Source organism: Capricornis sumatraensis, chromosome 2 (assembly GCF_032405125.1).
Source record: "Capricornis sumatraensis isolate serow.1 chromosome 2, serow.2, whole genome shotgun sequence".
NCBI lineage: Eukaryota > Metazoa > Chordata > Mammalia > Artiodactyla > Bovidae > Capricornis > Capricornis sumatraensis.
In genome coordinates this window covers 29015037-29042715 of record NC_091070.1, presented here as the reverse complement: position 1 = coordinate 29042715, position 27679 = coordinate 29015037, and the positions used below count along the sequence as shown (strand labels likewise).

At 37.3% G+C, this 27679-nt stretch overlaps 1 protein-coding gene across 1 annotated transcript in view; it reads left to right on the top strand.

Annotated features, from left to right (window-relative positions):
* The window catches only part of HIF1A (hypoxia inducible factor 1 subunit alpha), a 46732-nt gene extending 27379 nt beyond the window's left edge, over nt 1-19353 (top strand). Inside the window, exons 5-15 of the mRNA XM_068966345.1 lie at nt 65-177; nt 746-948; nt 6672-6778; nt 9010-9157; nt 10680-10900; nt 11440-11726; nt 13155-13277; nt 13416-13840; nt 16569-16677; nt 17234-17360; nt 17836-19353. Of these exons, the coding sequence (XP_068822446.1) occupies nt 65-177; nt 746-948; nt 6672-6778; nt 9010-9157; nt 10680-10900; nt 11440-11726; nt 13155-13277; nt 13416-13840; nt 16569-16677; nt 17234-17360; nt 17836-17987 (2015 nt within the window). The 3' untranslated portion in view covers nt 17988-19353. The remainder of the gene's footprint in view (nt 1-64; nt 178-745; nt 949-6671; nt 6779-9009; nt 9158-10679; nt 10901-11439; nt 11727-13154; nt 13278-13415; nt 13841-16568; nt 16678-17233; nt 17361-17835) is intronic.
* Nucleotides 19354-27679: the final 8326 nt, after the last annotated feature.

Here is a 27679-nt window from a genome sequence, read left to right as displayed (position 1 = left end):
CTTCCTCTGTAACAAATTTGTATATTTAATTATGTTTTTAAACTTTATTTCATGTTTTCATTAGGCCTTGTAAAAAAGGGTAAAGAGCAAAATACACAGCGGAGCTTTTTTCTCAGAATGAAGTGTACCCTAACTAGCCGGGGGAGAACTATGAACATAAAATCTGCAACGTGGAAAGTAAGTATAAAAATGATCTGTGAATACAGCTGATTCCTAGATAAATTAATGCATCTTGACATTACTAGTAGTAAGACAGCATTAGAACTGTGAGGGAAAGCTTATTGTTCCTTTGTGTTTATAGATTTGATATCCAAAAAAGTTTAGTAATTCATCAGTTAAGAGGCATGAACTTAAGTTATGTGGACATTCAGCTTTGCCAGCCACCCAGCGTTTGAATCTTGCTAACATTAATATTTTATTCATTGTTGTATCATTTCTTTGCTCAGTTTTGAAACATCGTCATCAGAGCAAGAAATAACCATCAAACAGGTATAGTGGCCAGATAAAAACAAGCTCAGATTTGTACGAAGGGAAATTTTTTCAAAGACTAATCTTATGGTACCTGAAGAGTAGGTCATGGGTGGTAGTGTAGAGAAAACACTGATTTTCAAAAATACAGTGATCTACTAATGATAGTAAATTTTATCAAAGCTTACTTGCCATGTTAGACTCAACTGTCTCTGCGTTTTGTTTTTTACTAGCATAAGTTTTTTTAAAAAACTGCTTTGTTTTTCTTCATACTCAGGTACTTCACTGCACAGGCCATATTCATGTATACGATACCAACAGTAACCAATCTCAGTGTGGGTATAAGAAACCACCGATGACATGCTTGGTGCTGATTTGTGAACCCATTCCTCATCCATCAAATATTGAAATTCCTTTAGACAGCAAGACTTTTCTCAGTCGTCACAGTCTGGATATGAAATTTTCTTATTGTGATGAAAGGTAAGTGAAATAAAATATAACTTGAATTTTTTAATTAGTCCACAGAATTGTTTTAACTGTTGACTACAGTAAAGACTGAAAGCTGAAAGAAAAATAGACCTCTTTAATAAATCTAGTTCTCTAGCTGTGGTGTGCAGGCTTCCTTCCACTTAAATTGAATACAGTCATACATCCTAGAATATAGTAAGATTAACTTTACAGGTTAATTCAACCACATTTATTGAACATTTACTGTGTACTTACTCTAGCAGGTGCTATCCAGTGATTATTAAGATGAGGTTTTTTTTCCTTTAGGTGTTCTAATTTATTTAAAGAAAAAAATATATTTCAGAGACATACAATACATAATTTGAGGAAGGATTACTTCTGGTTGTGGACTAGAAAGGAAAGCCTTTGGTCGTTTCTTCGTCCTACATATTTTTCCTGAGCAGCTTTATCCTTGCTGATGGTGCTGTTTTGCAGATTTCTATCCATATCTATTTCCATTTAATTGCCAATTTGATATTTTTATCTAGATACATATTCTTCTGTATTATAAACTAAATATTTCCATACCTGATTGAACCACTCCTATCCCAAAACAACTTCAGAAACAGTTTTTCCTCTTACAATACCTGTCATGATTAATATACCAGTGAACACATATAACCCCAGCAAAAATTGGAAAGTCATCCTTAACTTTTCTTTTGCTCACTGATCTACATTCTGTTTCAAAATCTTAATAGATTTACTATGTGTGTCTCCTCCATTCCCTTCTTCCACTCTTGCTTTCGTGCTGTTGAGTTCTTCAGCTCATTATTACCTTTGGCTTGAACTGTTGCCATTAAAGTCTGCTAACTGCATCTCTGCCAACAGATTTGTGCCCTTTTAGTCTCATCCAGGTTTCCAAGAAGTGAACTTCCTAATGTGAAAATCAGATCATGTCTTGTAAAAATGCCTCATTGCTTCCCTTCATCTTCACACACAAACTTTTGTTTATAAAAAATATTAGAAGGGTGGGAGATTTTTATTTATCAAAAGAAGACATGCATTTTGAAAAGCTGAAAGAAAAATAGACCTCTTTAATAAATCTAAACTTCTTAGCATGGCAAGGAAAGATATTTATGATCTGGCCCCTGGTGACTTCTACCCCGTTTTTTTTTTTTTTTTTTGAGGAGACTTTTGTTTTTGACCATGCTAGGCCTTTGTTGTGGGGCACAGCCTTCTCTAGTTGTGGTGTGCAGGCTCAGTTGCCCTGTAGCATGTGGGATGTGACCAGGGATCAAACCCATGTCCCCTGCTTTGGATGGTGAATTCTTTACCATTGGACCACCACGGACGTTCCTGATTTTCCCAAATTAATTAGGAGGATGGGAAGACCCTTCTGATGTGGCCCTTAATACCCTACTTCCAGAGAACTCCACATGCTATTTTGTTGTCTTAGTACAGTGATAGTTTTCTTAACTCCAAACACAAACTTAGCTTCTAAGAGTCACTCACCGCATCTACCTGTAGAGCTTTCCTTGTTTCTTTAAAAAGCTACTGTTCCTTATATGTGGTCTGTCATAGCCTTTTTTCTGTTTTGAAATTATTTGCTTGCTTGTCCCATTTTTTACTGTAAAACTGTAACATACTGGCTGAAGGCATAGGTTTTGTAACCAGACTACTAAATGCTGACTTTGCTGCGTATATCCAGATGATCTTAGACATATTTCTACTTTGCTTTGAGCATCAGTTTGTCACAGTATAATACATGTATTTGTATTCTTTTAAAATTGAACGTTATACGAGAAAATTGATCTTAAGCCCTATCCTACTGGACGGGAAAATGTGAGAAAGCACTGGCTTTGGAATCACATCATTCTTAATTCAATCCTGGCTTGTGGTCCTGGTACTTATAGTGTGGCCTGGGTGTTAGAACTTAGCTGTTCTAAATCTCATCTTCCTTATCTGTTAAATAAGGGCCATGCTTCAAAAGGCTGTGGTAAGGATTATGAGAGTTTGTTGAGTGCCTAGTGCACATAGTGACTGCTTTACCACTGGGGTTAACTTGAAGAAAAACAAAGACAGAAATGCCAAGAGATATTTTATGGTGTTTGGTGCCAGTATTTATATCAAGGCATGATAGAACAGATATGCCAATCCTTCTTTAGGAACTATTTTTATGTTTTTGAACTCAGTATATAAAGTATAGGGGTGGGTTGGGAAGAAAGGAAAGTGATGGAGTTAGAATTATAATGAAAGGGAGTGACATTGTCCTTCTGGTTATATCAGAAAGTTAGCCAAATGGTTGTGATAGAGAGCTAAAAGCAGCCTGCTTAGAGACCAACCAAGTAAGATTTTGAGTCTGACCAGGAGACAGATGTTTTCTGGTTACTCTTTCTAGAACTTCTCACAGTTATACCCGTTAAGAACCAACATGGAAAAAATTGTGGAAAAATTTGCTTTCTAGAACTTCTCACAGCTATACCCATTAAGAACCAATGTAGAAAAAATTTTGCTCAGTATTGAGGAATTCTAACATATCAGACTTCTTATATCCAAAATATCCCACAAATGACTATTATTTATTGTCCTAATTTCCACTTGTAATCATTCAAACATTTGAGTAGGTACTATGTTTGTGGCACAGTGATGTAGTGAGGTTCAGTTCAGTCTCTCAGTCGTGTCCGACTCTTTGTGTCCCCATGAATCACAGCACGCCAGGCCTCCCTGTCCATCACCAACTCCCAGGGTTCACTCAGACTCACATCCATCGAGTCAGTGATGCCATCCAGCCATCTCATCCTCTGTCGTCCCCTTCTCCTCCTGCCCCCAATCCCTCCCAGCATCAGAGTCTTTTCCAGTGAGTCAACTCTTCACATGAGGTGGCCAAAGTACTGGAGTTTCAGCTTTAGCATCATTCCTCCCAAAGAAATCCCAGGGCTGATCTCCTAATGAAGTTTAATATTAAATAGTTCCTGTCCCATGATACTTAGAACAAATGAATTGTGTACTGCATAGTTGCTTTAGATTACAGGTTTATAGTCCATTAAAAACACTTTTTGGTTAAATTTTCTTGATCACTCCTACCCCTTTTGGCACAAAAAGCTAACGTTAAATTAACTTTACCTTTTTCCCTCAAATATGAATAAAATTGACCTTCTAGGAAACCATGTTGTTATATTTTGACATACATTGTCCCTTAGTGATAGAGGTACCTCAACTCAGATTGAGAAGCACTGATTGACATCTGATTAAATCAAAGCTCCTTAACATGATATACAAAAGTTCTCATTAATCTGATTCTCTTGCCTGCTTCTCCAGCCTCACCTCCCAACTAGCCTGCCTGTACAATGTCAAGCATTTTTGTATCTCTGTCTTTGCTTGTAGTGTACTTTCTTCCCCAAATAATTTACTCTCTCTTGACTCTCTTCTACACTCAACTCATAAGTCTCCTAAAAGAACCTGTCCCCTCATCCCCATGATTCCTTATCATGGACAGGGGTGGTTCCTCTGATTCCTGCAGTATTACTGTCACTGCACCTGCCACATAATTTCTTTAGTAGTATGGCTAATTGCACCAGAAAATTCACTATAGGTTGAGTTTTTGCCTTTGCATTTTCACATCTACAACAGTGCCAGGCACATATGAGAATATAAAGGTTTAAATAATGGAAAAATTTTAATTCCATGAGAATTTTTTAAAATATATAACCCATATAAGACCAATTAAAATTATATTGGTGGCTCATATGGTAAAGCGTCTGCCTGTAATGTGGGAGACCTGGCTTCAATCCCTGGGTCAGGAAGATCCCCTTGAGAAGGAAATGGCAACCCACTCCAGTACTCTTGCCTGGAAAATCCCATTGGATGGAGGAGCCTGGTAGGCTACAGTCCATGGGACTGCAAAGAATCGGACACAACTGAGTGACTTCACTTTTAAAGCATAATTAGGACTGTTGTGATTTATTATTATTATTTTTTTAAGGTTTCCTTGTAATGCTGCCACCTAGTGTTGATGTGTTTAGAGATGATGCTGCTGCTGCTAAGTCGCTTCAGTCGTGTCCGACTCTGTGCGACCCCATAGACAGCAGCCCACCAGGCTCCCCTGTCCCTGGGATTCTCCAGGCAAGAACACTGGAGTGGGTTGCCATTTCCTTCTGCAGTGCATGAAAGTGAAAAGTGAAAGGGAAGTCGCTCAGTCGTGTCCGACTCTTAGCCACCCCATGGACTGTAGCCCAACAAGCTCCTCTGACCATGGGATTCTCCAGGCAAGAGTACTGGAGTGGTGTTTAGAGATAGCCTTTAGTAAACAATTTTGGATTTTGGCTTAGTTTTGTTTCAGTTCAGTTCAGTTCAGTCACTTAGTGTGTCCGACTCCTTGTGACCCCATGGACTGCAGCACACCAGGCCTCCCTGTCCATTGCCAACTCCTGGAGTTTACTCAGACTCATGTCCATTGAGTCAGTGATGCCATCCAGCTATCTCATCCTCTGTCATCCCCTTCTCCTTCTGCCTTCAATCTTTCCCAGCATCAGGGTCTTTTCAAATCTTCGCATCAGGTGGCCAAAGTATTGGAGTTTCAGCTTCAGCATCAGTCCTTCCAATGAATATTCAGGACTGATCTCCTTTAGGATGGACTGGTTGGATCTCCGTGCAGTCCAACGTTGAGTTTTTGGTTTTTTTTTTGTTTTTTTTTTTAACAAATAAGCTATTTATCTATTTATTTATTTTGGAATAAACTATGGCAGATCTTTCTTTAAGGTGTGACAACAAACAGTATTACTTTTATACATGTTTTAGGATAAAGATACCTCCCCTGTGTGTTTTCTAGAGTTAGTTGGTTTTTTATATTTTTGTATACAGTATATTACATAACTTTTCCTTGAACTTCAGTTAGAAAGTCCTTTGAATTCTAAAGCCTGAGAAATCAAAGAACTTAACTCATCTTTTACTCCCAGAAGAGGAGAGAGTATTTCTGTTAGCATGATACTATTTCTTATGAAATGGGTTCCATTTCCGACTGTGGTTAGAGAGATGCATAAAATATAGTCTGTGTCCTAACCGACCTGCTAAGGAGCAGAATGGAACTGAATTACTTCCTAGTTCATTTTCAGTTTGATATCACTGTTTCATATAAAATGAATTTCTAAAATTTTTTGTAATTTCAAAATAAGTACAAGAGCATCTTTCCAAACCAACGTAATAAGAATTTATTTAGCTCCCATATTAAAATTTTATCATAGGTATTGATCCCCCAAGGTGTGAAGCCTGGCCGAGGAGAACTGTCACATAAAGAATCTGATTTTATACATACACACACAAAAAGAATCTGGTTTTATGGCAAGAATAGTATTATGGGTTTAGTCTATATTTTAAATTAAATAACATTAACTTTGAAGCTTTTATCATTTAATTTAGCAGTCCTTCATAACTATTTATTATATTAATTATCCTATTACCAAAAGTATGTACAATAAAATAGGATAAAAGTAGGTAACAAGTTTGGGTGAAGGAGATATAAGGGTTAAGCAGCAGGGTGAACCCTTGGAGCTTAAAGGAATGCATGGTGGTGCATTTAGTATCTGTAGAGTTACTAAAAGTGAGGTATAAGTTTATTTAAACAAAGAAGAATGCTCTTTATTTTTGAAAATTCAATTGTCCATAAGGTTAATGCATATCAGATACTCTGAAGAAGCAAAATTTTATTCATTAGTTAGTTAATGTCAGTTTTATTCTTACTTATATTTTTTACTTAACAGAATTACAGAATTGATGGGATATGAGCCAGAAGAACTTTTGGGCCGCTCAATTTATGAATATTATCATGCCTTGGACTCTGACCATCTGACCAAAACTCATCATGATAGTAAGTATAGACATTCTAATTATTTAACTGTTGCAGTTTCTACTGTTTGGTTGTATATCTTACCTTCTGGTTAAAATTAACCAAATCTTCCTAGACCAAACATTTGAATAAACCTCTTCTTAAGTTATCTAGATCATTAAATCTTTGTTTCATATTTGTTATAATACCTGTTAAAGCAGAATCATTTGATAATTTATAAAACTACCCTGGCATTTTACAAGGACAAAAAAATATAGAATATTATAGCATCATTTTCAGAACTCATGCCTAAGTATTCAGAACGGTTAACACAAAGAAGGCACTCAGTAAATGTTCAACGGATTAATGAATGTGAATATAATCAACCTCATGCACAGTTAGTAGAAATAAGTACCCTTGACATAAGATGTAATTCTCAGTTTTACTCATATGTTATTCAAGGATCGCATGAGAAGTAAAACTTTGGAATTTCTCACTTGCCTGTTTAATTTCTTCCTAAATATGACTTCCCAACGTGACTAGGGATGCCTGAATGTCACTGAGTTAGCATGATTAGCCTTGAACTATAGAATGGGCCTAAGTCTGCAGTCAGGTCTCAATACTCATGATAATATCATCGTGTTTATCTAGTACTTTCTTCCAACTCAATAATTAAGATTACCTACATTGCCAGAAGACTTAAGCATGATACCAACTGAAATTCAAATATGCTAGCACAACTGTTTGAAGCATCTTTGCTTCTCTGGAAACTATAGCAGGAATTTAAGGAACTGGTAGCAGTGCCACTTTCTTGAATGTTCTCAGTAGAATTAAGAGTTATTCATTCTTTAATATTTCTGATATTTTCAACATGTAAGTTGTTAAAGGAGTTTTAGTCACTGCTGTCCTTCATTCCTGGCTTTCATCTTAATTTAAAGTGAAGGTTGGCAAGAAAGGAGTTTATTTGGGGGATTCAGTTCAGTTCAGTTCAGTTGCTCAGTCGTGTCCGACTCTTTGCGACCCCATAAATCGGAGCATGCCAGGCCTCCCTGTCCATCACCAACTCCCAGAGTTCACTCAGACTCACGTCCATCGAGTCCGTGATACCATCCAGCCATCTCATCCTCTGTCGTCCCCTTCTCCTCCTGCCCCCAATCCCTCCGAGCATCAGAGTCTTTTCCAATGAGTCAACTCTTCGCATGAGGTGGCCAAAGTACTGGAATTTCAGCTTTACCATCATTCCTTCCAAAGAAATCCCAGGGCTGATCTGCTTTAGAACGGACTAGTTGGATTTCTTTGCAGTCCAAGAGACTCTCAAGAGTCTTCTCCAACACCGCAGTTCAAGAGCATCAATTCTTCGGCACTCAGCTTTCTTCATAGTCCAACTCTCACATCCATACGTGACCACTGGAAAAACCATAGCCTTGACTAGACGGACTTTTTTTGGCAAAGTGATGTCTCTGCTTTTTAATATGCTGTCTAGGTTGGTCATAACTTTTCTTCGAAGGAGTAAGCGTCTTTTAATTTCATGGCTGCAGTCACCATCTGCAGTGATTATGGAGCCCCCAAAAATAAAGTCTGACACTGTTTCCACTGTTTCCCCATCTACTTGCCATGAAGTGATGGGACCAGATGCCATGATCTTAGTTTTCTGAATGTTGAGCTTTAAGCCAGCTTTTTCACTCTCCACTTTAACTTTCATCAAGAGGCTTTTAGTTCCTCTTCACTTTCTGCCATAAGGGTGGTGTCATCTGCATATCTGAGGTTATTGATATTTCTCCTGGCAATCTTCATTCCAGCTTGTGCTTCTTCCAGCCCAGTGTTTCTCATGATGTACTCTGCATAGAAGTTAAATAAGCAGGGTGACAATATACAGCCTTGACGTACTCCTTTTCCTATTTGGAACCAGTCTGTTGTTCCATGTCCAGTTCTAACTGTTGCTTCCTCACCTGCTTATAGGTTTCTCAAGAGGCAGGTCAGGTGGTCTGGTATTCCCATCTCTTTCAGAATTTTCCACAGTTTATTGTGATCCAAACAGTCAAAGGCTTTGGCATAGTCAATAAAGCAGAAGTAGATGGGGGATTAGAAGAATGGAATAGGTACTTTTTCAGCTATCCTGGAGTGTTTTCACTGTTTCTTAATTTAAACAGTTACAACTGATTAAACATTTCTCCTTTTTTCTAAAACAATGATCAACATTCTGCATTTATTCATTCAGTCGAAAATTTGAAGTTATTTTCTCTACATGACACTTTTTTCCTTTTCACTCCTAGTGTTTACTAAAGGACAAGTCACAACAGGACAGTACAGAATGCTTGCCAAAAGAGGTGGCTATGTCTGGATTGAAACTCAAGCAACTGTCATATATAACACTAAGAACTCTCAGCCCCAGTGCATTGTATGTGTAAATTACGTTGTGAGGTAAGCTTGGAAAATAAATATTTGGGGGCAGCAAGTAGTAAGTCTTTGAATGCTCTTTTCTTTTATAGAAAAGATTATAAATGATAACAATTTTATTTTCACATTTCTACCCAATTACAGTTTTCAGTATTCTGACCTGAGTTTCTAGGCCAGCTATCTTTCACTGATTCCACTAATTACCATCAGTAGCTAGTCATCCCCATCCTTTTTACTCCCATTTGAAAAAAGACCTTGAAAAAATACCACATCTCTGATGGATTTGTTTGTTCTAGTCATACAGCTATCATCATAAACTATCTCAAGCTAACTATATGATTTTTATAAAAAGAATTCTGGCCCTGGAATAGTTAGGTTTGTGTCATAGCTTTGTCCCTCATTAGTTCCATGACTTGGGGAAATCTCATTTCTCTGAATTTCATCCATTTAGGAGAGATGATAAAACTTACCTCAAAAGGTTAAAATGAGGATTAAGTGAAGTTATTTGTGAGATTACTGTAAAAGACTGTATGATGAGACACATGACTCTTGTGTATTCATAAACTCTTCTCTTAGCGGACTGGCTTGTGAATATTGTGGCTATCAAATTTCAGCTTGTTGACCTCTGTGACACAAACCACCTCCATTTTAGCAATTATCACTTTGTATTTTAATTGTTTGCACAACTACTTTCACATTGGGTTTTACACTGCCTAAGGCAAGGGTTAGATATTTTGAACTGTTTGAATCCTTAGTTCAGTTAGTAAACACGTAAAGTTTGTTGATTAAAGCAGCAGTGGTTCAGTGGTAAAGAATCCGCTTGCGGATGCAGGAGACCCTAGTTTGATCCCTGGGTCAGGAACATCCCCTGGAAAAGGAAATGGCAATCCACTCCAGGATTCTTTTTTCTGGGAAATCCCATGGATAGAGGAACCTGGTGGACTATAGTCCATTGGGTTGCAAAAGGGTTGGACATAACTTGGCAACTAAACAACAACAAAATTAAGCGAAACGAAGATGGAGCTGTTGTTCATCATCCCTCTTCAACTCTATCCTATAGGTGGTATCACAGACCATTTTCTTACCACCAAAGGAAAAACAGTGCCCCTCTGAGAAGGACCTTCGTCATTTATCTTTATAGCTTAATATTCTAGGACCATCCTTAGATCATGCTTCATATATTAGTGTCCAAGAGTTCTATGTTAATTTCATTCCATGTGGGCACAAAAGATCTGTTTATTGTCCTACGTGTACTTGACTATTACATTTCTTTGTCACCACCAGTCTTCTCAAAGGGATAGCTGAAGTTTCTTAACTGAAATTAATCAAATATTTGAATTATCTTGTATTGTGAATTTTAATAGGTCTTTATTTCATATTTCGGATTTTAAACCCTGAACATGACCAGGTAGGCATGAGAGATGTTTTAAGGCATCATTCCATAAAGCAGAATTTTGAATTTTTTTGAGAGACATTTCACAGTCCTTCTCCTCCAACATTGTATCAAGTGCACATTTAAGAATTACTAATCTCTCTTTTTTGACAGTGGTATTATTCAGCACGACTTGATTTTCTCCCTTCAACAAACAGAATGTGTCCTCAAACCAGTTGAATCTTCAGACATGAAAATGACTCAGCTATTCACCAAAGTTGAATCAGAAGATACAAGCAGTCTCTTTGATAAACTTAAGAAGGAGCCTGATGCTTTAACTTTGCTGGCACCAGCTGCTGGAGACACAATCATATCTTTAGATTTTGGCAGCAATGGTGGGTCTTTAGTTATTTTGTTAATTGCCTAGACTTTACCATTTGTTGTTGATGATCATTTGGACATTGTGGCCTTTGGCCCTGTGATTTGGAGACTGTGCTCCACAGTGCTTTTAGGGTGTCTTTCCTTCCCACTTCTGATTGCTCCCAGCTGCTCTTTTTCTGTACCCTGCTGCCATGTCTTCTGCACAAGTGGGCAGTTATATGCAGCAGCCATAAGTTGAGCTGAAGAATAAGGCGTTGTACCATAATATCAGATATTGAGAAAGAAAACTAATTTCAAACTAGGTTAAACTTTAATGAATACAAGGTATGAGAAGGTTGGAATGCAGGGGTTTTTATGCTATAGATTACAGAAGTTGTCAATAGTGGATTGGTAGGATAACTCAGACTTAGAGTTATACCATAGTATCTGCAGACTTTTAGATTAAATAAAATTTGGTAACATTTTTATTACTTAAGTCAACTAGACAAACCTTTTGTAAGAGGGGACATAAATTTCTATATATGTTAAAATCTAGGTAATCTTTCCCCTACAGACACAGAGACTGATGACCAACAACTTGAGGAAGTTCCATTGTATAATGATGTAATGCTCCCCTCATCTAATGAGAAATTGCAGAATATAAATTTGGCAATGTCTCCATTACCTGCCTCTGAAACTCCAAAGCCACTTAGAAGTAGTGCCGACCCTGCACTCAACCAAGAAGTTGCGTTAAAGTTAGAACCAAATCCAGAGTCGCTGGAACTTTCTTTCACCATGCCCCAGATTCAGGATCAGCCAGCTAGTCCTTCTGATGGAAGCACCAGACAAAGTTCACCTGAGGTAGGTGTCATAATATAATTAGAAAAGGATAACTTATTGATTTTAATGTTTGGGGATGTATTTGTAAATTTGAACCACGTGTCATAGTTTTGTTTGTGTGACTTTTAGCACTTTTAAAATTACTGCAAAAGCTCTGCCTAACTTTGACCTCAGTCCCATGTTTCAGGCTCAAAAACAGTCAGGAATGTGGGAAGGAGATGCCTTCACATAAGGCAAAAGGTAAAACATACATTGCTCCTCTGTGTATTTAATATCTGTAGGACAGTAAAAGTCGTGAATTTAGACATCCACAGAGGACAGTACTGTGTGCTTATGACTGCTCCAAGCCCATTCATATTACCCTTTGAGTTGGAGAATTATCCAGTAGCAAAGGGCTTTGCCCAGTTTAGTACAATTTCCATCACTGTATTGACATTCTATGTAAGTATTATATGAAAATGCCAAGTCTTATCCAGAGTAAAAACTTTACATTAAATTTAAGTTGTCTTGATATTAGTTTTCTCATATAAAAACAATCTTTAAGGGCTAGCTGGGCCAAGACTGACAGTATCAAATAGGGCTCTATATCCCAATCTAGACATACTTGATTTCAGAGCTTCTTATGTCTAAAAACATGCTCATGGATGGGGACTACTCATATTTGAGTATTATGAGTTGATAAGTGAGGCTCAATTAAGCCTTAAAAAGTGATACATTATTTTACATTAAATATTTATTCATTCAAACTGGCAAGCTAAAAAAGTAGGAGATCTGACATGTCATAGCCTTCCAGAGAATGTATCTATTCTCTGGGGGCTCAGTTTTGTCTAGCGCAAAAAAGGAATCATTTTGTTTCTAATCCAACCAAAATAAACCTAACAAAAATGTTAAGACGAGGAAGGCAAAAGTTTATGCTTAGAATATACAGCTGTCATTTTTTGGTTAGAATTCTTGCTGAAAACTAAACTAGTACTACATTCATTAAGGTGAATACAAGTTAAGAACTTCAGTCTGCAGCCCTGTCCCTACCCCAGCCCCCAGATTTGCTGTGCGATTTTTAGGTAGATCACTATAGCAACATGGCCTCAGTACACAGCTAGATTCCAGTGAGTGTATCATCTAGTTATTGGCCAGCTAGGTACCATTGGGTGTTGAACTATTAGGTGAGTTTTATTCTTTAGAATAAGCAGATAAACACATCTTTTAATTTTATAAATGATGTTTTCTTTTAATTTTATAAATGATGTTATGTACAGTTAGAAATGGATATATTGACAAAATTATAAGTGTAAGTTCAAAATTTTAATTTCTCACTAGTTAGATAATTTGATAGAAGAGAAGAGTTCTGTTGTGTATTCTCTGAGATGAGGTTTGCAAATTCTAACAACTAGCAAAACATTTATCCAAGCTTCCTCAGAGAAAAGTAAAATATATTAATTCTTTTTACAGCCTAATAGTCCCAGTGAATATTGTTTTGATGTGGATAGTGATATGGTCAATGAATTCAAGTTGGAATTGGTAGAGAAACTTTTTGCTGAAGATACAGAAGCAAAGAATCCATTTTCCACTCAGGTATATAAACTTGTTTATTATATATATTTTCTATTAAAATTTATTTATTTATTTTTATTCTCAAGTGGCTGTGGGTTTAACTTGTTTTTGCTTCATAAGGTATGGCCATTGTAAAAACTCATGTATCTTGTTTTAAAGGACACTGATTTAGACTTGGAGATGTTAGCTCCTTATATCCCAATGGATGATGACTTCCAGTTACGTTCCTTTGATCAGTTGTCACCACTGGAAAACAGTTCTACAAGTCCTCAAAGTGCAAGCACAAATACAGTATTCCAGCCCACTCAAATGCAAGAACCTCCTATAGCCACCGCCACTACCACCACCACCAATGATGAATTGAAAACAGTGACAAAAGATGGTACGGAAGACATTAAAATACTGATTGCATTTCCATCTCCTCCCCACGTACCTAAAGAACCTCCTTGTGCCACAACGTCACCATATAGTGATACTGGAAGTCGGACAGCCTCACCCAACAGAGCAGGAAAAGGAGTCATAGAACAGACAGAAAAATCTCATCCAAGAAGCCCTAATGTGTTATCTGTCGCTTTGAGTCAAAGGTATTTATACGTAACATTAAACTTATACTTTGGTCATTATTCTTAAGGAAATGTGTATGATGGTAAATTATTTTTAAACATAGCAAACTTTTTCATATTTATACTTTAAGGAACATAAAATTGACATACAAATTCTGAACTTAAAACAAGCACTCAAAAAACTGTTTCTAAATTAGCTTGTGTATTACTTTATAGTCACATCACTTATCTAAATGTAGGAGTAGGAGGGTCTTCTAATACCTCTAAAAATAAAATCCAGCCAGTAAGTTCTGTAAATGTACAAAAACTGGCCCAGTTTCTTGTAATTGCTTAAATCAGACTAGTTAACTATCCTCTCTGAGCTCTTTTTAAGCTCACCTGAAGAAAAGCCATCCCAACTTAAGTGTGTGTGTTAGTTGCCCAGTTGTGTCCAACTCTTTCCAACCCCATGGACTGGAGCCCACCAGGCTCCTCTGTCCCTGGAATTTTCCAGACAAGAATACTAGAGTGGATAGCCATTTCCTTCTCTAGGGGATCTCCCAACCAGGGACCAAACCCGGCTCTTCTGCACTGCAGGCAGATTCTTTACCATCTGAGCCACCAGGGAAGCCATTCCAACTTAAGGGCATTAATAATTCTCCATTCCAAATTGAACTTATGGTCTTCAGTCCTCAGCATTCGATACAGATACTTAATAAGCATTTAAAAATTTTGGATGTATAGTTACAGCTATATTTATACACACATATATATAGTAGATAGATAACTATGTAGTTATATATAACCATATTATAACTATTGCGTTTTGTTTCTCCTTTTTATTTATAGAACGCTAGCTGTATCACAGATTAAATAGGTTGGTTTTTGGAGGGTGGTTTGTACTAGGCCTTGGTTGCAGCATGTGGGACCTAGAGATCAAACCCATAAAGTTGGAAATGGATATATTGATAAATACATCCATTGGGTGTGCCGAGTCTTAATTCTTAGACCACCAGGGAAGTCCCTAAGTATTAAAATAGGTTTTTAAGAGGTACAGTAGGAATCTAAGCATGTTCTATGACATTGCTTTTATGGAGTTAACTTGAGCAAACATATGGACACCACCAAAATTTTAAGTTATAATTTTGGTGTATGATTTGCAATAGGATTTGACGTATTTTAAACGTGAGGCTATAGTCAGAGAAAACGAGTCAGTGGGGTGGTGTGTGGGGGACAGAAACGATTCCTTCTCCACAGTGCCTAGACTGAGATATTAATAGCAATAGGAAAAAGCACTGCCATAGCCAGAGCTTATGGCTTTTTCTCCTGCCCTGCATCACTACTTTGACCTAGAATGCCAGTAGAGACCTTTTCCCGGAACTTGGAAAAGATCTTGCAACTTTAACAAAGAAGTATTCTACATTACTTTTCTACTGTATCACCAACCAACTTTGGAGCTCCCCTGGGCAATGACAGTGTTACTAATATTTAACTCAGTACCTAACATGTACTTGCTTTATAAATGGTTATTGGATGAAGAAAAGAATGAACTTAGCAACAGAATTAGCAATAATCTGTAATTTATAGTTACAGAGATGAGATTTTTCAGTTTTCTAAATAAGTATGTACTTGTCCAAACCAAAGTCCAACAAACATCTAGTCAAATTAATGATTTTTTTTTACATTAGTTACAATACAGTATGCACTAAACACTTTAAGAAATGAATTTACCTTTCAGAACTAGATGGAGGCTTTTTCTTTACTACCTCTCTTGGTAATTTGAAAAAATTAAAGTGCTGTATTAAACCAGACAACTTGAAGTTTTAAAGATTGAAAATAAACTATTAAAAGTACTACTACTAAGATGATATTTACATGATAGACTGAGTTATCCTTAATAAAGATAACATGTATAAAAAATTAAAATATGCCTGTCTATATATTGAAGGTTTTATAGAATTTTTTAAAAATACAAAACAAGACTGCATGTAGGAGAGCAGTTAGAGTAGTACCTCACTTACCATACGCCATTCTCAACTAGATGAACAGAGCAAGGTTCTATTATCATTATGTTGGGGTTCAGGGTAGGGAGCTGGTTCTTGAAAAGACAAAACATATAACAAAATCGATGTACTTGACACATAAAACAGTCCTTTACTGTTTACTATTAATTTTAGATACAGAGAGTTCAGGTTTGATAATCAGATCAATACTGAGGGCAAAACAGCTTAGTGGGAAGATCACTGGGAAGGAGAGTGGGTATTAGGAGACCTACAGTGTACTTCCATATTTGCAGCTAATTAGGAACAGAGCAAGTTACCTAACAGGCCTCAATTTTTTCATTTATAAAATATGTATTATATATGTGTATTATCTTGGGGACTAGAGCAAAGGTAAAATGAACTAATGAAGATGCAATGTTTTATAAACAGTGAAAGCATTATTCGAATGTGAAACTTATATTACAGTAGTCCCAAGAATATGTATGTATTAGATGGAATGAAAGGCCAATATTTAACTGTTTAACATCAATTTAGTTCTGTTCACTTATGTTTTATAAATAGGGTAATGAATAGTTTAGGAAATGTTGTTTTAAAAAATAAGCTTTGACTTTTAGGGCAATAAACTTTAGTATAATCAGGGAAACTCTTATGTATAACATATCCCTTAATGTTGGAAAATAGGCATTATATATTTTGTTTAAAAAGCTAATGGGATATTTTTAAAATAAATAAAACAACCATATTTTTTATTAAAAAATTGTTTGCAGAACTACTGCTCCTGAGGAAGAACTAAATCCAAAGATACTAGCTTTGCAGAATGCTCAGAGAAAGCGAAAAATTGAACATGATGGTTCACTTTTTCAAGCAGTAGGAATTGTAAGTGTGACAGCATGTTTGCTTTTCTATTCTAGCTGATGTGCTATTTTTGAGTTAGATATATAGGTAACTCCTTGTATCTTCCAAATACTAATGTTACATTCTCAGAAGTTACACGTTGGTTTCTTTCACTTTGTACGTGTTCTTTTTTAAAAGTACAAACATTTAATGAGTACAGTCTCAAAAAATTCCAAACACTAGAGATGTACTTAGAGTAAGTATAGTTCTCCCCTCATTCCACACCCAGTATCACTACCAAGTCTCTTTCTCTTCCCTTTTCGTTACTTTCCCTTCTTACCCACAGAACACAGTCAGTGCTAGTATAACCCATACTGATATTTTCAGACCAAATTAACTGGAAAGCATTTTTATGTAGTTGTCATATGAGTGGCAAATGAATTCATCACAGCAGTATTAAAAAATAGAATTTAAATAACTGAGAGCAGTCTTTAAGAATCTTACCTATGTATTGTTAGCAAATTTATATTGATTTCAAAGTCCGTGATTTAAAAAAAAATTCAACATAGTAAAATTGAAATAATTTTACTGTTTTCAGGGAACATTATTACAGCAACCAGATGATCGTGCAACTACCACATCACTTTCTTGGAAACGTGTAAAAGGATGCAAATCTAGTGAACAGAATGGAATGGAGCAAAAGACAATTATTTTAATACCCTCTGGTTAGTTTACTCTTTCTTCCATTAAATATCACAAAGAGAATTAAAGTATATGAAACTTTTATTTAGGAGCTTTACTCCAAGTGAGAGTGATTTCCATTCCTTACCAGGATTAAAAAGTAAGGCTGCATTTTATTTGATCAGTAATAGTTTCCAGATGGAACTCTGAATTATCTTTGATCTGTCTGTGTGCTATCAATAATGAACAGAAGCTGAAATTTGTACATTTTAATGCCTTTTTCTAAATTGGTTTAAGTCACTCCTCTGCGCCTTCAAGGTTCTTTTAAACAGTTGTGACATAGCACCAGTAATGCTTGTTTGTACTTTCTTGATTACATAATTGTAGTTTTGCCTAACAGATTAAAAATCCTTCTAGAGCTAACTGTCCTTATTTTCCCCAATACCTTGTGTATAGTTGCTGTTTAATAATATTGATTAGATGAATGAATACTTAGATATATATCTCTTTGTTTTTCAGATTTAGCATGTAGACTGCTGGGGCAATCAATGGATGAGAGTGGACTACCACAGCTGACCAGTTATGATTGTGAAGTTAATGCTCCTATACAAGGCAGCAGAAACCTACTGCAGGGTGAAGAATTACTCAGAGCTTTGGATCAAGTTAACTGAGCTTTTTCATAATCTCATTCCTTTTTTTGGACACTGGTGGCTCATTACCTAAAGCAGTCTATTTATATTTTCTATATCTAATTTTAGAAGCCTGGCTACAAATACTGCACAAACTCGGTTAGTTCAATTTTGATCCCCTTTCTACTTAATTTACATTAATGCTCTTTTTTAGTATGTTCTTTAACGCCAGATCACACACAGCACATTTTCATAGTTCGTTGGTATTTAAACCATTGCATTGCAGTAGCATCATTTTTAAAATGCACCTTTTTATTTATTTATTTTGGGCTAGGGAGTTTGTCCCTTATCGAATTATTTTTAATAAGATGCCAATATAATTTTTTTAAGAAGGCTGTAACCTTTCATCATGATGAGTTTAAAAAATTTTTACTCAGTTTTTTCACATTTTACATAAACAATAATGATTTGCCAGCAGTACATGGTAGCCGCAATTGCACAATATATTTTCTTAAAAAAATACCAGCAGTTACTCATGCAATATATTCTGCATTTATAAAACTAGTTTTTAAGAAAAAATTTTTTTTGGCCTATGAAATTATTAAACCTGGAACATGACATTGTTAATCATATAATTATGATTCTTAAATGCTTGTATGATTTATTATTTAAATGGGTAAAGCCATTTACATGATATAGAAAGATATACATATATCTGGAAGGTATGTGGCATTTATTTGGATAAAATTCTCAATTCAGAGAAATGATTTGATGTTTCTGTAGTCACTTTGCCAGCTCAAAAGACAATACCCTATCTGTAGTTGTGGAAGTTTATGCTAATATTGTGTAATTGATATTAAACCTAAATGTTCTGCCCACCCTGTTGGTATAAAGGTATTTTGAGCAGATTGTGAACAAAAAAAAAATCATGCTTTGTTAGCAAAATTGCCTAGTAATGTTAATTTGCTCAAAATCTGATGTTTGGTTTTATGCACTTTGTCGCTATTAACATCCTTCTGTTTTCATATAGATTTCAATAATTGAGTAATTTTAGAAGCATTATTTTAGAAATATATAGTTGTCACAGTAAACATCTTGTTTTTCTATGTGCATTGTACAAATTTTTCATTCCTTTTGCTCTTTGTGGTTGGATCTTTTAACACTAACTGTATGGTTTTGTTACATCAAATAAACATCTTCTGTGGACCAGGCCCCCTTTGACCACCTTTTATGTTAAAATAATGTTTGTTTCAACACCTCCAACTCATAAAATTGTTTACCAACAGTTTAAGTATTTTATATTACATTATTCTTGTTATTTCTACATTTACCCTATTGCCATCACTTTATACTGTGTCCCTAACTGTAATGTTAAATAATAACCATAATATTCCACTGTAAAAAATATGCTTTTAGAAAACTGTCATTTATGAATTTATGTACCTTTAATTTATTAAAGTAAAACAAAATTTTAATGTTTTAATATGAATGGGATGAATGAAACAAATCCTTAACATTATAGTTACATAATTTTGTAAGGGTTAAAAGTTCCTTGTAAGATTTCCGATCTTATTTTCACTCACATATGAAGCTATTTAGACCTTGAGTGATACAGGATTTGTCCAAGCCTTAAAGGTAATACATGGCAGACCAAAGATTTAAACTTAGGTCTTGTGACTCTTAATATGAAACTAGAAAAACCTTGCTTTGTTTCTGCCTTATTCATACTGTATTATGTTTTAAAATTTTTTAATAGCTTTATTCATTTTTCTACATTTTAAAAATAGCAATTTTTTTTACTGTAAAAGTAATACATTCTCACTTAAAATTTAAAAACTCAGCACAAAAAGATATAACAAACAGTGAATCCTTGCTCCTAAAAGTAACAACAGATTATTTTTATGCATAAATTAAATCCTTACAGAGCCTTAGGCCCAGTATACTGAGGTTACGGGAACATCCTGAATAAAATTAAGCCACAGACCTTAAGTGGCTGTTTTTAATCTTAGAATGAAGAAAATGTGATTACAATTACATGAAAGTTTGGGAACAAATGTTTACTAAGACTCAATCTAAGTTTTGTGAGGCATATGCATATTTCACTGCAAATCCCATGATCCAAAGTGCTTCTGAATTTAATTACAGATAGTACTGGAGGTGGTATTTTAGAATAAAGTAGTTGCTTAATATTCCCAGTTGAAATTGAAAACATTCTCATTTTGGTAGCAAATTAAGCTGAAATCTAGAAGTTTATCATTTTCAAGTATTAGTAATGGTCAGATCTGTAATGACCAAGAGTAGGAAAATGACATTTGGGAGCAATGATTTAGATGAGAAAGCCACTTTAAAGGACAGTGCAGCTGGAAGAAAACAAGTATCCACCCCTCTCATTTAGAAAACAAGCCCCCTGGAGTGCTTGAAGCTGTTTTAAATAGCAGAACCAGTCCTTCTTCCAGCAGCATGCCAGCCTCTTTGAGACCATCACAAATGTCTTTATAATGTCTTCATCCAAGTATAGCCCTGCCCCAGCAACCATAGATAGATCTGTAATGTCTCCCTTACGCATGGCTGTAGTTTCCCCTTCTCTGATGCTGATGTGAATGAATGACCATAGTGTTCTTTTCACATCTGAAAAAAGTATGGCAAAGGAGTTTGGTGTATTTTGTTCATTTGTTCTAAGTTTCACTGTTCACGTTGGAACTGAAAGAGTTCCATGGAAATTCTACCACTGCTGCGTACAAGTTTTAGATTAAGAGTTAAAATGAACCTATTGTCTGTTAGCACTCTGTGCTAAGCTTTTTGCTTGTTATCTCACAATCTTCCAAAAAACCCTATGAATTAGGACCTGCATTTCATTTTGTAGATGACAGAAGTCTTGGAGAGGTAGCCAAAGATTCAGAGCCTCTGTTGGGGTGCTAGCCAGTCCAGTAAAACCCTACCCCTCTCCCCATTAACTGTTTAAATGACAAATATCAATAGAAAGCAATAGGGATGTAGGGAACTGAGGGTGGTAGTGCAATCACAGAGGACATCGAGGAGATGGTCTATGAGAGGAATGGCAAGACAAAGGGAAATGAATAAAAGTATTCTGGTGCTATTTAGTGAGTTTTGAGTTTGAACTAGAGATTCAGGTGTCTGCTTATGGTGACATTAACTCACAGGTAAATGAGGTGGTTTATGAAAAGCACAGTGATAAACTATAAAAGGCCACATGAATATTGGTATGGTTTTGTCAGCGCTGTTTGATTTAAAGGCATGCTAGACACATTTATTTTCTTTTAAGCTTGTGTTAACCTCACAACTACCATTTCTAAATTTCGATTTCTCTTTACAACCTTTAAAATACAAAAAAAAAAAAAAAGATGAACTTAAAGTTACAGGGTTTGCTGAAACCTAAGCATTCTAAAAGTTCAAATTTCTAAGGTAGCAACGTCAAAAACAAGTTGCAACGAATACAAAAAAAAAAAACGGGGTTTGATTAAATAAAACCTTTGCAAACATGGTAGCTAAAACCAACAAAAATGTAAAGAAAAAAATGTTACTCGGGTGTTTTAAGTCTGTTACTAACCACTTCGCTCGTATTTCATCCCTTTAAATATCGCTGAACCTGTTGTCCCAGATCATTTTACAGACAATTAGTTCAATCTGTAGGATCTGAAATAAAATAGTCTCCTTGTAAGACAAAAGCTACACTTTACCACTACCTCCTATGAACACCTTCTGGAGCTTTGTTGTGTTCACACCTTTCCGAGCTTTGGACATAATTTTTATTCTTACCTGTAGTGGACGGTTTTATCCAAGACGCTGCTCAGACACCCGATCTCCTTGTACTATTTAATTTCTTTTATTCCCTTTTCTTGGCTCCATTCCCGGACGGAGAGGAAAGACAGGTGCCTGAGAGCGGCAGTGATCAGACCCTCAGCGGGGAAAATAGCTAGGATGCGGAAGGGACCGGCTACCCCTTCTGTTTCTAGCGCCCTAGTGCCTACATGATAAGGATGTGAAACGTGAGCCGCCCAAAGAAACTTCTCCAAACCCCGCCCGCCGCCCTGCAGGCCACGCCCCAGTACGTGCTGGGGCGCAGCACCGCAGCCCTGGCCCCGCCCCGGGACTGGGGCCCGGCGCGAGGCCGCAGGAGCGGCGCGTGGATCGGCTGCCCCAGGCTCCCGCCTACGTGTGGGAGAGCATGTGGAGGCGCTGCCCCACCCGGCCTTGGAAAGCACGCGCGCGGGCGGGTGATCGCGAGGAGGCGCTTGGCGCGAGGGCTCTGCGCTGCTTGTTGTCTTCCGAGACTCGTCGGATTTTGCTGCCCGCCCTTCCTCAAACTTGGTCGCTTCGGATGTTGGGGTTGCGGAAGGAGAGCGGGAGGTGGTGGCGGAGAGATCTGAAGGTGGTGGCGGAGGGATCTGAAGGACGGAGACAGGACTTGTTGATGTAGTTAGAACTGTCTTCTGAACTCCTAAGCAGATGCTTTGGAGTGTGAACCTCCACTCCAAATACCGAGAAAATCCATCAGGGAAATACCGAGGGATTGCCTAAAAGATTGAGTAGCTATGTAAGATTTTTAAAAAATTACTCCCCATCTACTAATAACTTGTCAAAAATAGAGGAGTTGTGTGTTTATTTCAAGATAGTAACCTTAAAGGCACTCAGAGACTTCATTTTAAGCATTTGAGATATGCCTGATTAATAGAAACAAGCTTCCCCAGGTGGATTTTTATTGTTGGTTTGGTTTTTTGCCTGTCCTGTTTTTTGAATTTGTTGTGTCACTGCACCCTGAGAATCCTTTGGGAGAAGATAATCTTTTTGAACAGAAGGGTAGTGAGTTTACGCAAAGTGGAAAAGCTCGGAGCCTTAAATTTAATCTGTAGTTTACGCAGTCTGTTGTAAAGTGCGGGGTGAGGTATTGTTTAGATTAAATTACCCTCTGTATATCCGCAGCAGACTCTGTTTTATATTTTGTTTTCTTCAGGAAAATTCATTATTTATGTTTTTTCAAATAGAATTCCCTAAAAAGTAGGACATTAAATAAACATTTTCTTATTTGACATGTAAAAAAATGTGGCTGAGGTGTTGTGAATATTTTTTTCCTAATAAAAACTGATCTGTAGCCCCAGTCTCTGTGTTTAATTAGAGAAGTGTCCTTTAGGGAGAGTGCTACAACTTTTTTCATCTTATGGATGTTTAATAACTACAATGGTGATTCTTTCACAGAGGAGAGCAGGCTGGAGGTTTGGGGGAGTGGTATGCTTTAATGTTTATCACAAAAGCACTTTTTAAAATTGCATATGCAGCCTGACAAGTAGGCTAGAATACTGTCAAGTCAAATATTCTTTAGGGATCTTTAGAATATTAAAACATTAAGAAACACTATTTTATGTAGAGATCTTTTCCATGTATTTTTGGACAATATTACTGGCTCTTTGAAAAAAAGTTTTTTTAATGCTTCCACACAGAACTGCTTATGATTACTTGAACAGGACTACTGGACAGCTTTGGGGTAAGCCTTTATAGACTTTGCCTGACTGCCCAGCCTGCAGGTAGACAATTTAAAGCAAAAACCTAACTGAAGTAAAATTAGAGACAATCACCAATTAGAGAGGAGCCTGGAGAGCCTAGGTGGGTGCTTTGCCTCTTTCTAGGCAAACTGAGCTGCTAATATTTTTCGGCCCTATGAACATCACCTTAAGCCGTTGCTTATTATTTTTCAGCCTTCTGTGATCATTTATGTATGTCTTTTCTCCCCTATTAGACTGAGTTCCTTCAAAGCAAGGTTCCCATCTGATTCATCTTTGATTGTTCCTAAAACCTTCCACTTTGCTTGCACAAGGACAACACACACGATTGAGGGTGGGAGAGGATCTCGTGTGACACAGACCAGAGAAGAAATGACCAGAAGAAAGGGGGAAACGACCATTTTCTAGCTCTTCCAGTGAAATCTATTCAAAGAAGAGTTTCTGAGGCTTGAGTGAGGCCAAGGTGCTTGCTATGTTTTGTGTGTTTGTGGCACCTCAAAATTCATATGTTGAAATCTAACCTCCAAGATGATAGCTCAGTATTAGGAGGTGGGGACTTTGGGAGGTGATTAGGTCTTCAGGATGAAACCTTAATGGGATTTGTGCTCTTGTTAAAAGAGGCTCCAGAGAGTTCCATTGCTCCTTTGGCTTTGTGAGGAAAATGCATTTTAAGACCAGAAGTAGATACCAAGTTTCTGGGTGATTTGGCTGAAATGAGAATGCTTATTCACTGATAGTAAAGTATAAATCTATTTAAGTTTTACATTTGCACTCTTTATCATCTAATAATTCCTCTCATATATACTCCACACTCCTGCAACATATAAATAGAAATCCATATTAAACCAACAAAAATAAAGGGTACCCAGTGAAACTGTGTTTAAGATGAACAATGAATACTTCTTTTAGTTGGCCTGAAATTCAAATTTAATTTGGTCTCATGTATTTTATCTGGCAATCCTACAAATAAGACAGGAAAAAGTGTTCATAAAACATGGTTTATAACAGCAATATCTGGAACCCACCTAAATTTTCATTGAGGAAATAATAAACTGTATATTCACCCAGTGGAATATTAGGAAGTAATGAAAATAAATGAATTACAGCTATGAGAAATAAATGAATCTCAGAAACACTATTAAACTTAAAAAGCAATTCAAAGACTATGTATTATAAATTGCAACACCATTATAGTAAAGCTCAAAATCAACCACAAGTAAACAATAAATTGTTTAGAGATCTGAACACATGTGATAAAATATTTACAAGAGAATGAGAAACAAGATAGTTGTTATTAAAGTAATGGCAGAGGCAGGAGAATAGAGGAAGAATTCAGAGATTTATGTGAAAGGTGTTGGTCACATTCCAGTTCCTATACATGTAGAAGGTACACAGGTGTTCATATGCCTGCTATGCGTCTTATTTAGACATGTTACATAAGTTTTTCTATAATGTGTATTACATAACTTTTTTCAAAAAAAGATGAATGATAAGGAAAGTTACAGAGAGCCCTTATACTTTTAGGATCACTCTCCAAAAGCATAAGAATAGCATGACTTGCAATCACAGAAATAGTGAAAGATACAAAATATTACTTGATAGCCAGCTCCTGAGAGATGCTAGAAGGTGGAATGTACAAAGAAAACAGATTCAGCCATGGTGCTGGAGAAGACTCTAGAGAGTCCCTTGGATACCAAGGAGATCAAACCAGTTAATCCTAAAAGAAATCAACTCTTGAATACTCATTGGAAGGCCTGATGCTGAAGCTGAAGCTCCAGTACTTTGACCACCAGACTCCAAGAGCTGCCGCACTGGAAAAGATCCTGATGCTGGGAAAGATGGAGGAGAAGCGGGGAACTGGGGGGCGGGTCGACAGAGGATGAGATGGTTGGATGGCATCACCAACACAATGGACATGAGTTTCAGCAAACTCTGGGAGATAATAAAGGACAGGGAAGCCTGGTAGTAATGCAGTCCACAGGGTCAATAAAAAAGACACGACTTAGTGACAGAACATAAAAAAATCAGATACAGTACTTTTTGCTAAGTAATGTGCTAGACCGTGGTGGTGGTGGGGTGGGATATTTACAAGAGCTTCTCAAGAGTGAAGGGTGTTAAGGCTACAACCAGAGAGCCATACATTAAGCACAGGTATTATAGCCTACAGGACAGTAAGTCCAGTCTGCGTGGGAGTGTCCTCAGTCCCTTCAGTCATGTCTGACTCTGCGACCCTATGGATTATAGCCTGCCAGGCTCCTCAGTCCATGGGATTCTCCAGGCAAGAATACGGGAGTGGGTTGCCATGCCTGCCTCTGAACTCCAGTCTCAGTTCAGTTCAGTCGCTCAGTCGTGTCCCACTCTTTGTGACCCCATGAATTGCAGCACGCCAGGCCTCCCTGTCCATCACCAACTCCTGGAGTTCACCCAAACTCACATCCATTGAGTCGGTGATGCCATCCAGCCATCTCATCCTTTGTCTTCACCTTCTCCTCCTGCCCCTAATCCTTCCCACCATCAGAGTCTTTTCCAATGAGTCAACTCTTTGCGTGAGGTGGCCAAAGTACTGGAGTTTCAGCTTTAGCATCATTCCTTCCAAAAAACATCTAGGACTGATCTCCTTTAGAATGGACTGGTTGGATCTCCTTGCAGTCAATGGGACTCTCAAGAGTCTTCTCCAACACCACAGTTCAAAAGCATCAATTCTTTGGCACTCAGCTTTCTTCACAGTCTAACTCTCACATCCATACATGACTACTGGAAAAACCATAGCCTTGACTAGACAGACCTTAGTCGGCAAAGTAATGTCTCTGCTTTTGAATATGCTATCTAGGTTGGTCATAACTTTCCTTCCAAGAGTAAGCATCTTTTAATTTCATGGCTGCAATTACCATCTGCAGTGATTTTGGAGCCCCCCAAAATAAAGTCTGCCACTGTTTCCACTGTTTCTCCATTTGCCATGAAGTGATAGGACCAGATGCCATGATCTTCGTTTTCTGAATGTTGAGCTTTAAGCCAACTTTTTCACTCTCCTCTTTCACTTTCATCAACAGGCTTTTTAGTTCCTCTTCACTTTCTGCTATAAGGGTGGTGTCATCTGCATATCTGAGGTTATTGATATTTCTCCTGGCAATCTTCATTCCAGCTTGTCTTTCTTCCAGTCCAGCATTTCTCATGATGTACTCTGCATAGAAGTTAAATAAGCAGGGTGACAATATAGAGCCTTGACACACTCCTTTTCCTATTTGGAACCAGTCTGTTGTTCCATGTCCAGTTCTAACTGTTGCTTCCTGACCTGCATATACGTTTCTCAAGAGGCAGGTCAGGTGGTCTGGTATTCCCATCTCTCTCAGAATTTTCCACAGTCTGTTGTGATCCACAGTCATAGGTTCTGGCATAGTCAATAAAGCAGAAATAGATGTTTTTCTGGAACTCTCTAGCTTTTTCAATGATCCAGCAGATGTTGGCCATTTGATCTCTGGTTCCTCTGCCTTTTCTAAAACCAGCTTGAACATCTGGAAGTTCATGGTTCACATACTGCTGAAGCCCAGCTTGGAGAATTTTGAGCATTACTTTACTAGCGTGTGAGATGACTGCAACTGGGCGGTAGTTTGAGCATTCTTTGGCATTGCCTTTCTTTGGGATTGGAATGAAAACTGACCTTTTCCAGTCCTGTGGCCACTGCTGAGTTTTCCAAATTTGCTGGCACATTGAGTGCAGCACTTTCACAACATCATCTTTCAGGATCTGAAATAGCTCCACTGGAATTCCATTACCTCCACTAGACCAGTCTACTTCTCAGTAAACCCTCTTTGGATCCTATTTCCACGTGGCAGTGATTGAGGTTGGGAGATGTTCCTTTTTAGGTGTAAAAGTTGACTTGTCACCCTAGGATCACTTTAAAGGGGAGAGATGGTAAGTGTAATAATGATTGGCATAATGTATAATATAGGCCTAAAATCCTTCTTTCGCTCACAGGTCCCCTGAGAATTAAACTTATTTACTGAAATTAATCACGCCCACCTTACTTCTCCAAGAGATCTGAGATCCTGAGGCAAACGGTTACGCAGGCGCAGAACACATCGCGAAAGCGTAGGTAGATCCGGCTGGAGGTGGAGTTGAAACGGCCGGAAACGCGTCACGGAGGGCGTGTGCGTCAGGTCGTAGTAGGTGGGGCTCAGAGCCTCGTTTCCTCGGCTACCGCCGGCCGCTACCCCGCGC